Here is a 15,273-nt window from a genome sequence, read left to right as displayed (position 1 = left end):
TCAAACTTGAAACATATGATGTATGTGGTGTTTTTCAAGCAACTACAGTCATCTATGAGACAGGACAGGTACTTCTGGGATTATCCTCATAGTTAACTGTAAATTAAAGATTTTAATTCAAAGTAGGACGGTAAGAAAAAGTAGGAAAACTAGAAGTACATCTAAATAAGAAGAAAAAACAGATGGTTTACTTTTAGTTATATCCTTTTTTCGTTTATGTTCAAGACACTTATATACAATCATTTAGCAATAAAACGTTTTCAGTGTGGTGTGTCTTTTTCGCCCAACTAGCGTCTATTCAGTAAACGCTCCCAATTCCTTTATACTAATTGATTCAACGAATCCTTGGAATTTCAGTCGATTTGCAATTGCATTTTTCTATATAAAGAGTCTATTTTTGCTTTGCTGGAAAGCGGATTCACACTACATTCACTTCATTTTTGAAATGAAAATCCCATGTAATTCACGTGACGTCTACAATTTCGTAAAAGCAAGTTTAGTTCAACGATTGAACACTTTTAAATCAAAATATTAAATTGTCCGTAACCCATGCTCGTAAAAAAGATGAAAGGCTGAGGAAATTATGGAAACTTTTTATCAATAAAATAATAAGAATAGTTCTTAAATTGGAAAAATCATATTTCCAATAATCTACTAATTGTTGCTTATTGCTTCTATTAAAATATATTACCTAGTATGTCGGTTTTAAATCATTTATATCATCAAGTTTTATCTAAAACAAATATTTTTCTGCATTTTTGATTTATATTAACATAAATGAAACTCATTTTTCTCTATTGAATAATTTCAAAGCTTTGTACTAGTTGAATATAAGTTTTCAGGATCCGTAGAAAGTTTATCTGTTGCATTCAAAACGAGATTTGAAATATATTCAGGTGCAATTGATTTTGTTCTTCCAAATGACTGAATGTCTAAAAGGTATTGCTGCTTATGCCAATATTAGCAGTTGTTTGCAGAAGTTGTCATCCTAGATTTCATCAAATATCCCACTTGGATATCGAAAGTTTGAGAATCGATAATATAGAAGCAATTTATTGTAATATTTTCCTTATTTATTTATATTATTTCTATAGGTGTGGTGAATTTTTAAACACTCACACTACACTTAACTATAATTTATTTAAATTCACCGGTTACTGTTCTATGTTGTTCCGAATATATAGCCTAAACGATATTTATAGAAAGTAAACAAACAAATAAATGATAAGACCTTCTTTGAAAGTAGTTCCAAAAAAAACAATGTGAACAAATCACCGCTATGATGAAAACATTCTCATTATCATGGGCCGGCTTCACGGCCCATGTCGGTAACAATATGAATGTGTTGTTGCATGGAAATTTCTCGTTTGCCAAATTTTGAAAGCATTCGTGACTTTGTTTGAAGTCTATACTTAGGGCATACCACGATATCAAACAAATAAACAAAACATATAAGCAATTTCTGATGTGAATTTTCCATTATCAAATTTACCTAATTATACTGAACAATATCCTTTTTTGTTCCAGAAGTAAGATGTGTTTTCTCTTCATCGACCAACGTTTTGGAAATTCCGTATCACTAAAAAGTGGAAAATCGCTATTTAAATCACTAACTGCATTATGCAATCGAGGGATAACGGAAACCTTTGAAAGCGCGTCGTTAGGGTCGCGCGACGAGCCATGAGTCGGTGCCCGGCGGTGCGTCATCGCTCATGGACCATCCCGCGTCTTATGTGCGGATCTTCTTCAGCTTGGGGCCGCGCCACGAGACTGCGATCTTTCGATCCGACACACCATCAGATCAAATTAAAGGTAAGATTTCTACAGTGTCCATTCAGTTTCGTCTACTTGACCATAATTGTAATCCGTTAAATTAAGACCTTTCGACCCAGCTTTTTATCGCTACTCCATTTTTGTATTCTCTGCATCTGTTTACTCGAGTGATTTACTCACAGATTTCCTGGCTATCTTGTTATGTTGGGTGCCATTTTGTAATGTTAACTTGATCTTTATCTAAATGTATTTGAATCAGAAGCAAATAGTTTAATAAGCATGGAATTTTCATATACAATAAACGCATTAGGGTATTTGTTTCCAATTATTTTCATAATATTTCCATTTACGCATACATACTAGATCCTTGTCAAACAAAGGAAAGATATTGGACTGATATCTATTTATTATTCATGTCAACGAAACGAAAATGGTAATAGAAGTTCGATGTTTGTTGAAAATATTATATGGTTTAGATTTAGTATGACTATACATACGGTGGATTGGATAACTTTGGTAAAAGTTTCAATTCAATCATTTAAATCGTTTACAAGGATCATTATTTTGAAACAATTATTCATTCGAACTTTAGGAGGTGAATAATCATTTTCAACCCACCTCAACAAGCTTTCTGCTCCTCAATGTATACATATTCCCATTATTTGGATTGTGAAGTTTTTAGAATGAGTATTTTCATGGATATCTCGTTACTTTAGCACCAGTATCATCTTTTTATTTCGAATTTACGGTCCATTTTCGAAGAACATCCATTAGTAAAATGAAACCGATTTACAGGTTAAATAAATTAGCAATTATCACCTCCGGCAACTGGATATCGGATTTCTATGTATAACGATTATCAAATATTACGGGAACTGATACCGCAGGAATATATTTTCCAATCAATTATTGTTGTATCCTGTGAATCTCGTTCTAAAATGAATTCAAAAACGTGTAGTGACGCTACCTGATTATTTATTTGAAGGCTTGAAGCAATTTTTGGAATGATATTTTATATAATTCCACACCACTTATTTCAGTTAACATTAAAGCGTATTCGCTGTTATGGGTTGCTAATTAGTGAAGGTGAAGAAGTTGAATTTCAAAGCAAAAGCGAGAATGTGGTAGAATAAAATAAGAAGATCAGATAAGAACATTCGACGGACGTTCACAGTTTTTTATTTCTGTCAATTTGTAGTTTTAGTTTCAGTAGTATTTTGTCTAGTTGCTTTTAAAAAATTACGATGAATATCTATCATCATCGTCTATCATTTTTCTTCTAAGAACTTTTGATCACAGATCACAGTTGATTCAACAAGTTTCTGGTCTGGCTCTGCCTCAGTTTCTGTTCACTTTTGCCACGTTTCAGTTAAGCTACGACGACGAAACTATAACTGACGTTATTCAGATAGTTAATCACGAATTTTAAGTAATATATCAGAATGAAGGTATAATCAGAATTAGCTAGGGACATCACGTGCATTAATGTCTCAGTTAATCGATATCTGACACTTGTTGATGCCCCCAAATAGAATTTGAATCCTCAACATGTTAAACAACCCCAAAATTCTAGTATAATTAGAGTTTAAAGCCATTTAGGCCATTTTAACGTTTCTCTAGCTACGGGCGATGCGGAATAATGTTGTATACAAAGCCGGAAAACGAGATGAATTTTCTCTTTAAAGGTATATCAAAATAACGTTATTATCTGTGCTTTCAAACAAAAGAGGAAGAATAGAATTCGGAGAAAATTCATTCTTGGAAATTTGTAAATGAAACAATTGTTTGTTGATATGTTTTTACGACTATTTTTTAAATCCTAAGAGTACTTGTTTTGAAAATAAATTCGTGAGAAAAAAAAATCGACTCAAACGACATCCCTGCATTCGCAAGTCACTGAACACGAAATTTTATTTTGTTTAGTAAAATTTTGAACCTTATGGCATTAGTTTCAATATTATATGAATTATTTCTCGCTCTCACAGTCCAAAAATATGTTATGCTTGCTTAATAGTTTAGTTCTAATCAGGGGTAACAAATTAGGATAGTTGGGATACTTAGAAAGGTAGTGTGGTTATTCGTTCGTTGATAGGAAGTGATAAAAGCAACTAATCACCCTTTTTTGGTTGATTCCAAGGCCTCAATCTGCCTACTTCTGGTAAATTCCCCAAGGAAATGAACAGCATCGAGAGCGTCGGTATTACTGCTGGTCTAGAACATCAACAACAACGTGAAGTGGACAGATTGAAACAAAGGATCACTTCTTGTCAATGAATAACCACCTCACCCCCAACCCTCTTATATTCTTTGATTTAGTGGCTGTACCATGTCCACAATATGAAAGAATCGATTCAAAAAATAAGGAACCTAAATACATAGATTTGGATCAAGTTATACTTTATTTGTTTTTATATCCTTATCCAAACGATTCTTGAAGATCCTCAGCCTCCCGGACAACTGTCCTCCATTCTTCTCGATGTTATAATTTTCTCCGCCAATTTAGGACACCTAATTCTCTTAGGTCCTGTTCTACGTCGTCCTGTCATCTTATGCGTGGTCGTCCTGATAGTCTGCGACCTTCCGGCTTTTGCCTACAGCATCCATTCGACGAGACCAAGTTATCTTAGTCTTACATAAGCTGGGTTCTCCATACAGGGCGTGAATCTCATTCTTCTTGGTCTTGGATTGGAACGTAGATGTCCCGGAGTTTTTTCCTCTCCTACGAGTTGAGTCTCAGTTCGTTTCTAGAATCCATCTTTACCTTCCAATTGATGTTGCACAAAGTCTTGATACAAATACATTGTTACAAAAAGCAAGAAGTTTATGCAAGTTGATACAATATAAAACTCTGAAATTGCGGAAAAATTTGTAGGACGAAATAAAACATAATGTGGTACCACTAATCTATAATCCATAGTTATTTTTTTCACCTTCATACGATCATTAATTGTTTTATAAATGTTTGTTGTCATAATATTTGTCATAAAAATTGAGATGGAAAATCTAGAGCAGCTTAATTTTGTGCAAAACTTCATTCGGCGATTAAAACGTATAATAAAGTATTCAAAGTGTTTGGTGGTGATTTTTTAAGAAGTATACAAATGTTTTGTTGACATAAAATGTTCGAGGAAAGCCTTAAAAGTGGGGAAGACGAAGCGCAAGGAGAAGAACCGGATGATAGCAAACTGATTGAATATGAATCTCGAAATAGTCGCAAAATTTGCGATTAAGAAGCTCTATGTAAAATCAACCTTGAAACACTTTACAAAAGAGCAAAAAACAACAATGAATTTCCATTTCAGAAGACTTACTACAACTCCTGCTGTTTTAACGCGGTATGAAATTACTTTAAAGTGTGTAATGCTACGTGGCATCGGTCTCATTGCTTGTCAGACCTCGTATATTATTAAAAACAAAATAAACTTCACCTATGTTCGTACTAAAAACCCAGTAACTCACAATTTAACGGTTATAATAACTTTGTGATCAAATTTAAATATAAAATATCTCTAACAGACACAAAATCGAAGATCACATAATAATAATAATACTACCATAAAGATGTTCATCCGACTCTACCGTACTTCCGTTCATTCAATGTTTTATCCCGCCAATAACGTTTCAGACATACATTCGAAAAAGGCTCTTTGACATTCGGAATCAAATGAAATTGTAAAAAAGAGACTCTTTATTCGAATATCCGCTAGAGATATACAAATTGAAATTTTTAATGTTGCATGGAAAGCTTTAAAAGAGAAGCTTCACATTCTGATATTATTAAAATTCTATTAGCATTGAGTTGTTCGAAAATAATCGAAATAAAAATGCCGAAAACGATGAATTTGAATCCGCTTACATAATGTTTAATATCAAAAACAATATAAAATTACAACTCATATATCTAATAGTTGAATGAAATAGTCATATGGGGCAATTTGTGTATTGCGGTCCGAGAAGGTGCTTCACGTCGACCCGAAAATGTTTTATTTTTACGAGCCGTCTCTGTCAAACTTTCACCATTTTTATAGTGAATTTTAATAATTTCAATGCGTTGTTGAACGCATTTTCATTAATGGCGTAGTTTCTACTTGTCAAATGTCAAAAAATGACAGCTTCAAAAGTGACATTTACCGAAATAGCGGGCTGTTCAAAATAACACCTCTTATTGGAAAACCCATTATGTTCTCAAATTTTGAGACAAATACTGAAAGTTTTATTTTTACAACGTTTTCTCGTTTTGTAGTCAACTAAATATGTGCGGGTTGAATCTCTGTGAATATTGAAATTGATATGATCACCAATATTTTGAAAAATTTCTATAATAAGATTATGTATCTGAATGTAAACTCCAAATATCAAAGATTCTCGGTTTTTCAGTTCAATCTTCTAACCTCATATTCTTTCACAAAAGAACTATCCTGAAAATGGAGCATGTGGGTTTTTTTATATGAAATTCGATTCGATATGAATCAAACTCAGGCTGTTTTATAAAATCGAGTATCTACTAGCAGAAATCAAGGTTAAATGCCAAATATACGACAAAAGATATTTTCACTCTACGTCAATATTATAGGTTAGTTCATTTTAGTGGAAAATTTTAACAACCAATTCTACGGTGATTATTAGAATTAACAAAAATAAGGGCGTCATTTAATTATATTGAACCGCTACCTGGGGAGAAAATGAAATCAAAACTACGCTCCATAAATGTTATAGAAACGCTTCACCCTTAACTTTATTGGTATAAAAGTTATTAAATCAATTCCATTATGGTGGTACAAGATGCTGGACCTTATGAACACCCAGATGAAGTCCCAATGCTCGAAACAGTTCAAAATAAAAAGTTCTTATTTCTTAGACCTTTTGATGTATTAATGCATCAGATTTTAGGTCTCTTTTGTTTTAAAATTAGTTTTTTTAATAATTTTTGAAAGATAAAATTTGACGTTTCGACTTTTCTTTAAGTCAAAATATGATATTGACACTCTAATTCGATCTTGGAAAAAACAACTTTTTATTTCGCCAAGAGATGCAAAAATATTGAAAATCACAATGCCTTACTCCCTAAAATATATGGTTTACCAAAGCTGCACAATCGACTGATTGTTTCAATTATTCAAACACAAAAAAAATTTCATACCAAAACAAATACCAAATCAAAAACACATAGAATTTTAAAGAAAAAATATAAAAATCCCTAACGAATATGTATTTATTTAGCTGGACGTGGTTTCTTCGTATACAAATAATCCTATTACCATTGGGAAAAATATATTGATAAAAAAATGGAACAAAATTAAAGAATATACAGAAATACCTCGAAACACATTAAAAAAAATCCATAAAATTCACAATAACAACAACCTACTTCAAATATGAGAGTGTCAATTCATATTTTAATGAAGACTTAAAGAAAAGTCGAAACGTCAAATTTTATCTTCCAAAAATTATTTAAAAAACTAATTTTAAATCAGAAGAGACCTAAAATCGAGAACTTTTAGAAGCTTTAATAAAAACTTCTCGATATACAAAGAAGAACAGGAAGAATATAATTTCTAACAAAACAGTTTGATTATCTAGCCGAAACATCTACAAATCTAGAAGAAAATGATATAGATATCAAATGAAAAGAATCAAAAAAATCAAGGACAGTCTGAATCAAAGTTCGTACTCCGCGTTCCGGTCCAATTTTTCTGAAATTGGAGAAGCCAAGAGTCAGAATTTTCAATCTATTGAAGAAGTCCTTACAGTTAGCCATGGTGCTTAAGCCGAGTAAATATCTAACCGCTAGTTTGAAGATTTGCTCAAATTCGTACCACACGTGACCCCAGAAGGAAAGGGCATATCGGAGATGCGACTCAATAAGGGCATAATAAACTGTTAAGTTTAGTTCTTTGAAAACTGATCTCAGCGCAAAGCAGGAGGAACTTAATTTTTTATATAAAGACAAGGAATTGGCTACAACAACCCCTAAGAATTTTACAGATTCAACTACATCAATGGTGATGTTAGCGACTATTTACAGGACATAAACGTAAAACGAGTTGTGTTTGAATTTGTTCTGTAAGGGCCTAATAGAACGATAAAAATTTTATGTTCGTCAAATATCAAACATAGTAGTGATTCATACAACAAAATACATATAACCAAAATAAATCAAATCCCTTCACTACTGGCGCTAGAAAGGTTTTATTTAAATGTGATATAGCTGATTAATTTCATTTTTAGTTTGTTATTCATATCGATGAACTACGAAATAATCGAGTCGAAATTATACGCCAAATATATCGTTTATTTCGTCGAACAATCAAGTAATAATATCATGAAATTGTAACTAATCGAATGACTAAAGGCAATAACATCAATAAATGCAGTCATTGTCTGAGTTTCATAATAAAATTGATGTAAAAATAGAATAGAAATTAATCTCCTGGTTACTTTTTTATTGATTTTGCTATAAGTTCCTTTGGGAAGAGAAAAAATGATTTAAGACTCTTTTTATAGAGAATTTTGAGCACTACATTTTGTGTGCGAGCAGTTTTTTTCGAATTTTTCTTAGTTTTCGTATTATTAGCGTTTCAAAATTTCGAAAAATCGTGCCCGTAATTTTTCTAAGAATTGCTAGTCTTATTCAGTAACCAGAAAATCAGAAGCGCCCAATTTAATATCGGATTTAATCCTATTTTACCTGTACTGTACCATTTTACGGAAACAAGTTTCTTTGCCAGATTATTTTCTACATTTCAAAAGTATAATTGAGTTAGCGTAACTGTTTGCGCAAAGTTTAACGACTTACGTTGGAAATTACGTCGTTGTCTTCCACTGCAGCAAATATCTTGAGAGTATGAATTCCTTTATTAAAATATAAATGATTTACAGTTTATTTTATCGTATCATATTTAGTAGATCTTCATGATCATAAATGTGTTTGTAGCATCACTGAAATATTCTTTTCAACAAAACATTTTGAACGATAACATTGAAATAAATTTACGTTTTTCTTCTGAAAATAACCGTTTTCTTGCATACATTTTTTGTCTTTAATAAATTCACTTTATATTTGTACTAAAATGTATTTCTACAATCTTTAACGAATTCAACCTCAACGACGATTTGATAAACCGATATTCGAATATGTAAAAGAGGTTTGGGGCAATTGCCTTGTCAAACCACGTTATCCAGTTAAATCGTCGGAAATCTAATCTCGTGCTTTTCAGATGTCGTCGATTTATCACAGAAACCTTGAAAGAAAAAAATTGTATCACCATCGTATGTAACAGATTAAAGGAATATATACTGCGAAGGAAACGGATATGTTCATTCACAATTCCGTTCTATTTGAACGTTCAATAAAAAATCAGCCGATTTCAATAATGAGATAAAAAAACCTGTAAGTCAAAGGAGTATTCGACAATAATTGATCATTCCAAAAGCTTAGCTTAAAGGAATTCTCGTTATAACTATATTTTATATTCATCCAACGATCAGGTGTTGTTTGATTGGTTCATTTTGGTTCCATTTTATAATTTCACGTCAAATATACTTCATGATTCATTCATATAAAGAGTCTCAATCGAATAGTGTAGCCCATCATATTCTATTGCTTCAACCCAATGTTCAGTGAGTTCTCATAAGACTTTCCCACGCAAAAATTTCGCCTTGGATCTGAAGATCGACCTGGAATGATTTCGAAGTACACCAAACCTTCATTATATCTCCAAGCATACAAAGACACGCTCGAATTGACCTTTGCCATGACATGTTGAGAAATACTAGAAACATGCTTAGAAATAACGAGAAGTCCCGCAGCTTTTGGAGCTACTACCCGACCAGGAATTCGTTTAGTACTGCCCAAAGTTTACATCTGGAGCTTTTTGTGCCCAAGTTAGATTTTCCTTACAGTGTAACCCCAATTAAAACCTCATTCAAAATTCCTAAACGACAATGGAAGTCAATCAATCAAGTCAAGTCAATTTTTTCCCATTGAGGCCTACGTTGACTCTAAATGAGAGAACCCAAAATATTTTGAAATTTAAATGAATTTAAAATTGAACATTAAAATAATATCTTTCCGTTTTATTTGTATTAAATTACCTAAACCTAACTTAATTACTTGTTTCCACTTAAGAAACCCCCAAAATTTCTAATAAAATATCAAAAAATACATTGAGACCAAGGACAAAGATATAGTTTAAGAAGTACGACGTCTCTTGTAAAAAAATGTATCTATAAAAGTAAAAGAAAACACCGATTAGGGCCGAATCAGTATTGCCCAATTTGGGTGGATTTCCTAATATGCGGTCCTAAAGAGGGATCCCATTAGCAACCCAATCAGTTTTACTAAGAAAATTCTGCAACAGAATTAGCAAAAGGATACTTGATTAAGAGCTGCTATATAATTGATTCATTTGGTTCCATTTTATTATTATTATAACTTAATTCCTAGTTTCGACCTATTGCGGTGAAAATATTTTTTTATAAAGACCGAAATGAATAAAAAAAGTCAAATTTTACCTGTTTTTTGAAACCATCTATCAAAGGAGACAAAAAATCCAAAAGATTTATAAAAAAACAAAAAGAAAAAATGATTAAGGAAAGTTTGAAGCACTAGTTCAAAGGTGTATAATATCCGTAGACTGACCTGAGATGAATGTAGAATAAAATAATTAATGGAATCCTCACAAGTTGATCAATAAATATGTTCAGAATTATGTTCTAGTTTTCGTAAAGTCGGTAATTGAGTACAAACAATTCATCAAGCTCTTTGAGCACGAAATCCATAGGCTCGACGTTGTCAAATTTGAAAACGTGTTACAAATTATTTGTTTATTTGTTGCTGTGTCCGAAATACAAGATACTTGATGAATTAAATGTAAAATTCGATTTTAATAGAAGCACTTTTTTGTAACTACTACTTTTCTTTACCATCTTAGAACCTTTTATAGTGCTTTTAGGTGCTCGAATTGTGTAATTGGAAAACAACTATTATGGAGTATGGTGCAATATTTTTTAATTCTGCTCAATTGCGATTTCTCACCGTATATTGAACTTTGAAGTATAAAGGTATATATCTCTTATTAAGATTGAAATACCTACAAAATTTGTTGCATTCTTTTCTTCTCTACACGTCTTTTAGTTTCCAATATATCACAGTTTTACATTTATACATTAGTTATATTTTCATGCGTTTCCAACCCTCCAAAGCTTCACTCCTTGTCAAGCTTTCAATTTCCGGCGGACTAAAGCTTGAAAATACAAAGAAACACCAATTTTTTCAATTTCGTACTTCACAGATCATTTTATCGAACTTTTAGTATGGTGAGTTGAACGAATTGAATTCAAAAAACTTTTTGATACAAAATATTTGAAACTAGAGGCTTCACTCGCATTTAAGCCATTAAATAAGTCAAACCAGAGATCATTACAATAGAAATGAATCAATGTGTTTGAAAACTATAGTTATAATTTCTATATTTTGCTTAAAAATTACTTTGAATCATCAGTAAAACTTAACAATAAAGTTTTTTAATGGCTCTTCTGGAACAGCACATTCCAACAGTTACTTCTTTCCATTTGAAAGCATCGCAATAGTGACATTAAAGAATGATTATTATATTAAATTGAAGGATCATTTCGAAACCTAGTACCATTAAATACCGTCCAATCCTTACGCATGAAATTTCGACGGCACGTGGACTGCATTGGCATTGGACTGGGGCTTCTATCTCTCTTCTAGCTGCCTGCAGCGTGGCTTGTCTTTCTGAACGAACTCGTACCTGAAGAGGACTTCCAGCTGCTCTCAAATCACTTCATCGTTCTGCTTGTTGTTGTCTTCTGATCACTGCGTGAACCAAAGAACTTTTGCTGCACTGGGCTTTTGCTTTCGAGGTATTTTTTAAGAAGAACAGAGTAAGAATTAAAACCTAAAACACCTAACCTCAAAAATTCGATTAGTTCTATACTGTATGTGTAATGATAAGAAAAATAAGAAAAATATAACAAAAAATTCCAAACAGTTGAAACTATAGTCAATTGAATTGAATATTGACGTGACCGTTGATTGGTACAGTAGTCAGGGCTGGAACTCCATTACGGGAATGTTAAATGGCGTTGAGGAAACTAATTTTTTTCGTAAAAAGTATCCTATGTCATTCCGAATATCTCCAAGAATATGTATACAAAGTTTTATGATTATCGTTAAGTAGTTTTCGCGTGAAAGCGTCATAAACACACTTACATTCACATTTATAATATTAGAAAGGATTTTCCTCAAATTTTAGAAAATATTATGGAGTTTCTTTCACGATAAGTTACTGAAAACAAGTTATGCAAGCTTATGAGCTCAGAAATACATCGATAAACTTAGAAATTATAAACAAATAATCAAAAACCGTCTTGAAAGTTAGTTATTGAGTTAGCACAACTGTTTTTCATTTTCTCGCGTAAATTGAAATTTAAATTGATGAAAGTTCCGTGAAAAATGGGTTTATCCAAAGGGAAATGCTGCGATTTCAACGAAATTTACAGATCAGGAGCACAGATGATACGTTTTCTATGAAATGCAAGTTAACACATCATTCAATAAATCTTGTGATTAACTAAGAAAAACACTTTTTTTGCCAAAAATCGATTTTATTCATCAATATAACCTCCTTCACTAGCCTTACAATCATTTCAACGCTTCTCTAACTTCTTGATGCCGTGCTTGTAGAAGGATTTGTCTTTTGCCTCAAAATAAGCTTCAGTTTCAGCAATTGGTTCTTCATTCGAGCTGAATTTCTTACTGATCTACCACCTTTTTTCAGATCAGTAGTCACTGGGGGCCAGATCTGAACTATACTAAGATCAAGGAAGCAATTCGAAGGGTAATTCCTTCAATTTAACAATCATTGGTATCTACTTTGCAATCGATTCATTGTCTTGGTGAAAAATTCGACATATTGTGGCCGTTTTTCTTTGATTTCTGCATTCAAACGATATAAAAACTCCATGTAGTATTCGGTGTATTTACCTTTCCTCTCCCATATATTTTTTTTGTTTTTTTCTTTTTCTTTCGTGGTCCAACACTTCCAAACATCTTTTTCTCTCTCACCAATCTTTTATCGATTTCTCTCTTTTGTTTATCATTGTCGCTTCCAGATATTCGAGCTCCTGGACTGTCGAATCTTACTCCTTGTTTTGCTTTGTCAACACTTTTAATTAGGTAACTCAATTTTGTTCCTTATCAGTTTTTCTGGAAAACTAAGAAGGAAAGAAACTCCCTTGATGAAGTCACCCTGTACGGGTATAGGTATCCAATCTACAGTTAAAATTTGTTGTTCACAAAATTGATTCTTGCTCTGTATCCTTTGTAAACCAAATCCTCTCAAGTAAACTAATTTGCCGTGAGATAATGAACTACCATATTTAACGTGCTCAAGTTACATAAACAAAAAGTTCTTTACGCATATCAACCAAGACGTGTACTCATTATTAGAACAGAGTAATAAAGTTGAAAGCGTGCTCTGTCTTTTCTTTGTGTATTTGTATGCGGTTCACGTGCGTCTACCACATTATGCAAGCGAAAGTAATCTCTGTTGATATCATCCATTGAAGAAAATATACATCCGCAACAGGAATATTAATATAAAAATTTTTTTCAACAAAACTCACTTTCATAAACATCATTATGTACTGGATATTGAGTTCATTGAGTTCAACAACTATTATCGACTTAGTCATGGAAATAAGGGATGCACAATTTGAGCAATATGAAAAATACGTGTCTGAACTTTTGAGAACAGATAATTTCATCTGGATGCCAAGAAAATATCCCAAGATACCAGCACAGTCTGTGCGAAACAACGAACTCAAACTATAAGCGATAAAAACACCAAAAAAAACATATAATTGAAATGAAATTACTATACTCAAAAAAAAAACATACCAAAGAAGGGGTAGTCTTACTATCATACATTTATAATGTAATCATAAAACTTGGATCCTGACCAAATTCATTTGAAGTTGCACAAATTATGATTAGTAAACCAGCCAAAGACCGTCCTATAAACCTGCTCTCAACAAATGTTTAAACTTCTTAAAAAAGCAAGCCTACATAGAATAACTGAAGATCTCCCTACACGGGAATGTATCCCCGGTCATCAGTTTGGATTTCAGACATTGATGTACAGTGCACCAAGTCCACCGACACGCGCATAAAATAAATAAAACCCCAGGGAATAAAAAGTACCGCTATGCTGTTTTTCTTGATATAAAACAAGCTATATACCAAGGACTGCTATAGAAAATTTAAAAAAACTCCTTCACCAAACTACAACCTACTTCTAAAATTATATCTAGCTTACAGAACCTTCCGAAGAAAGTTAACGAAAAAAAAATTAAAGAATGGGATCGCATCCGCCAAACTTTAGATTTTATCATTGGAGATGTGTGGAAAAATTATTTCCTGGAGGAAATATACTGTGACATAAAAAAATTTCTCTTACGATAGACAAATTTTTCAATCGATTTTTTAACAAAAAGATACTCGATAAAATTTCATCATCGTTTATATTATTTCTAAGGAATTACTATTGAAATTTTAAATGATATAGCATGGATTAATTGATTAAATAAATCATATACCATGTCGATTGGAAAACCTTGTATACCAATTTTTCACAAATTCAATTATTAGTTCTACATTTTATTTATTTCTTCAATTTCTTATTTCTTGGACCTTCTGATATATTAATGCATTTAAATGTTCTTGATTTTAGGTCTCTTCTGTTTTAAAATTAGTTTTTTTTGAAAGTTTTTAAAAGAAAGATAAATTTTGACGTTTCGACTTTTCTTTAAGTCTTTTCAAAATTTTTTCTTTGGTTCCACATCTCAAATATATAGCGGTAATCAATTAAATTTATTAGAATTTACAAAATAGATATATAAATTTTACTTAAAATTATTCTTTTTTATCATTTATAGCTTTTTCGTTCTTATGAATGTGGACCATTTCTAAAAATTCCCTTTTTCGTGTATTAGATTCCGTTTCAAGAATTATTGAATCTTTATAATTGAATTTATGTTTTTTTGATATCTCATGGTTCGTTAATGCAGTTCTATTTTTTTATCGTATTGATGAACACTTAGTCTATTTTCCAAATACTGAGATGTTTGCCCTATGTAGACAATATCACAATTAATATAAGGCACTTGATATATGATATTAGTTCTTTTGTTTTTTGGTGTTTTAGATTTTAATTTAGTGAAATATTTGGATAATGTATTATGTCCTCTATGACTTATACTAATATCATATTTATTGAAATAATTCGATAATTTTTTAGCAAACTCCTCGTCCATATGGTGAGGAAAAATGTTTTATGTTTTAATGTTTCGTTCCAGTTTTGTTTTTAAATTGATTGTGGTTTCTGTTTATCCTTTGATATGTTGAATATGTTATTGATAATTTTTTTCTTTCAATGCAGTTTTTGCTTTTTGAATAGCTAATCGTCTAAATTC

General features: G+C 31.8%; 1 protein-coding gene across 2 annotated transcripts in view; it reads left to right on the top strand.

Annotated features, from left to right (window-relative positions):
• LOC130900134 (high affinity cGMP-specific 3',5'-cyclic phosphodiesterase 9A) overlaps positions 1–15,273 on the top strand; it is a 161,667-nt gene that overhangs the window by 95,967 nt on the left and 50,427 nt on the right. For both annotated transcript variants that reach the window (XM_057810524.1, XM_057810525.1), the window contains exon 2: positions 1,528–1,812. In XM_057810524.1, the coding sequence (XP_057666507.1) occupies positions 1,713–1,812 (100 nt within the window). In that variant the 5' untranslated portion in view covers positions 1,528–1,712. The remainder of the gene's footprint in view (positions 1–1,527; positions 1,813–15,273) is intronic.

This window comes from Diorhabda carinulata, chromosome 12, assembly GCF_026250575.1.
Source record: "Diorhabda carinulata isolate Delta chromosome 12, icDioCari1.1, whole genome shotgun sequence".
Taxonomy (NCBI): Eukaryota; Metazoa; Arthropoda; class Insecta; order Coleoptera; family Chrysomelidae; genus Diorhabda; species Diorhabda carinulata.
Note: the sequence above shows the minus strand (reverse complement) of the source record. Positions and strands in the feature narration are given on the sequence as shown.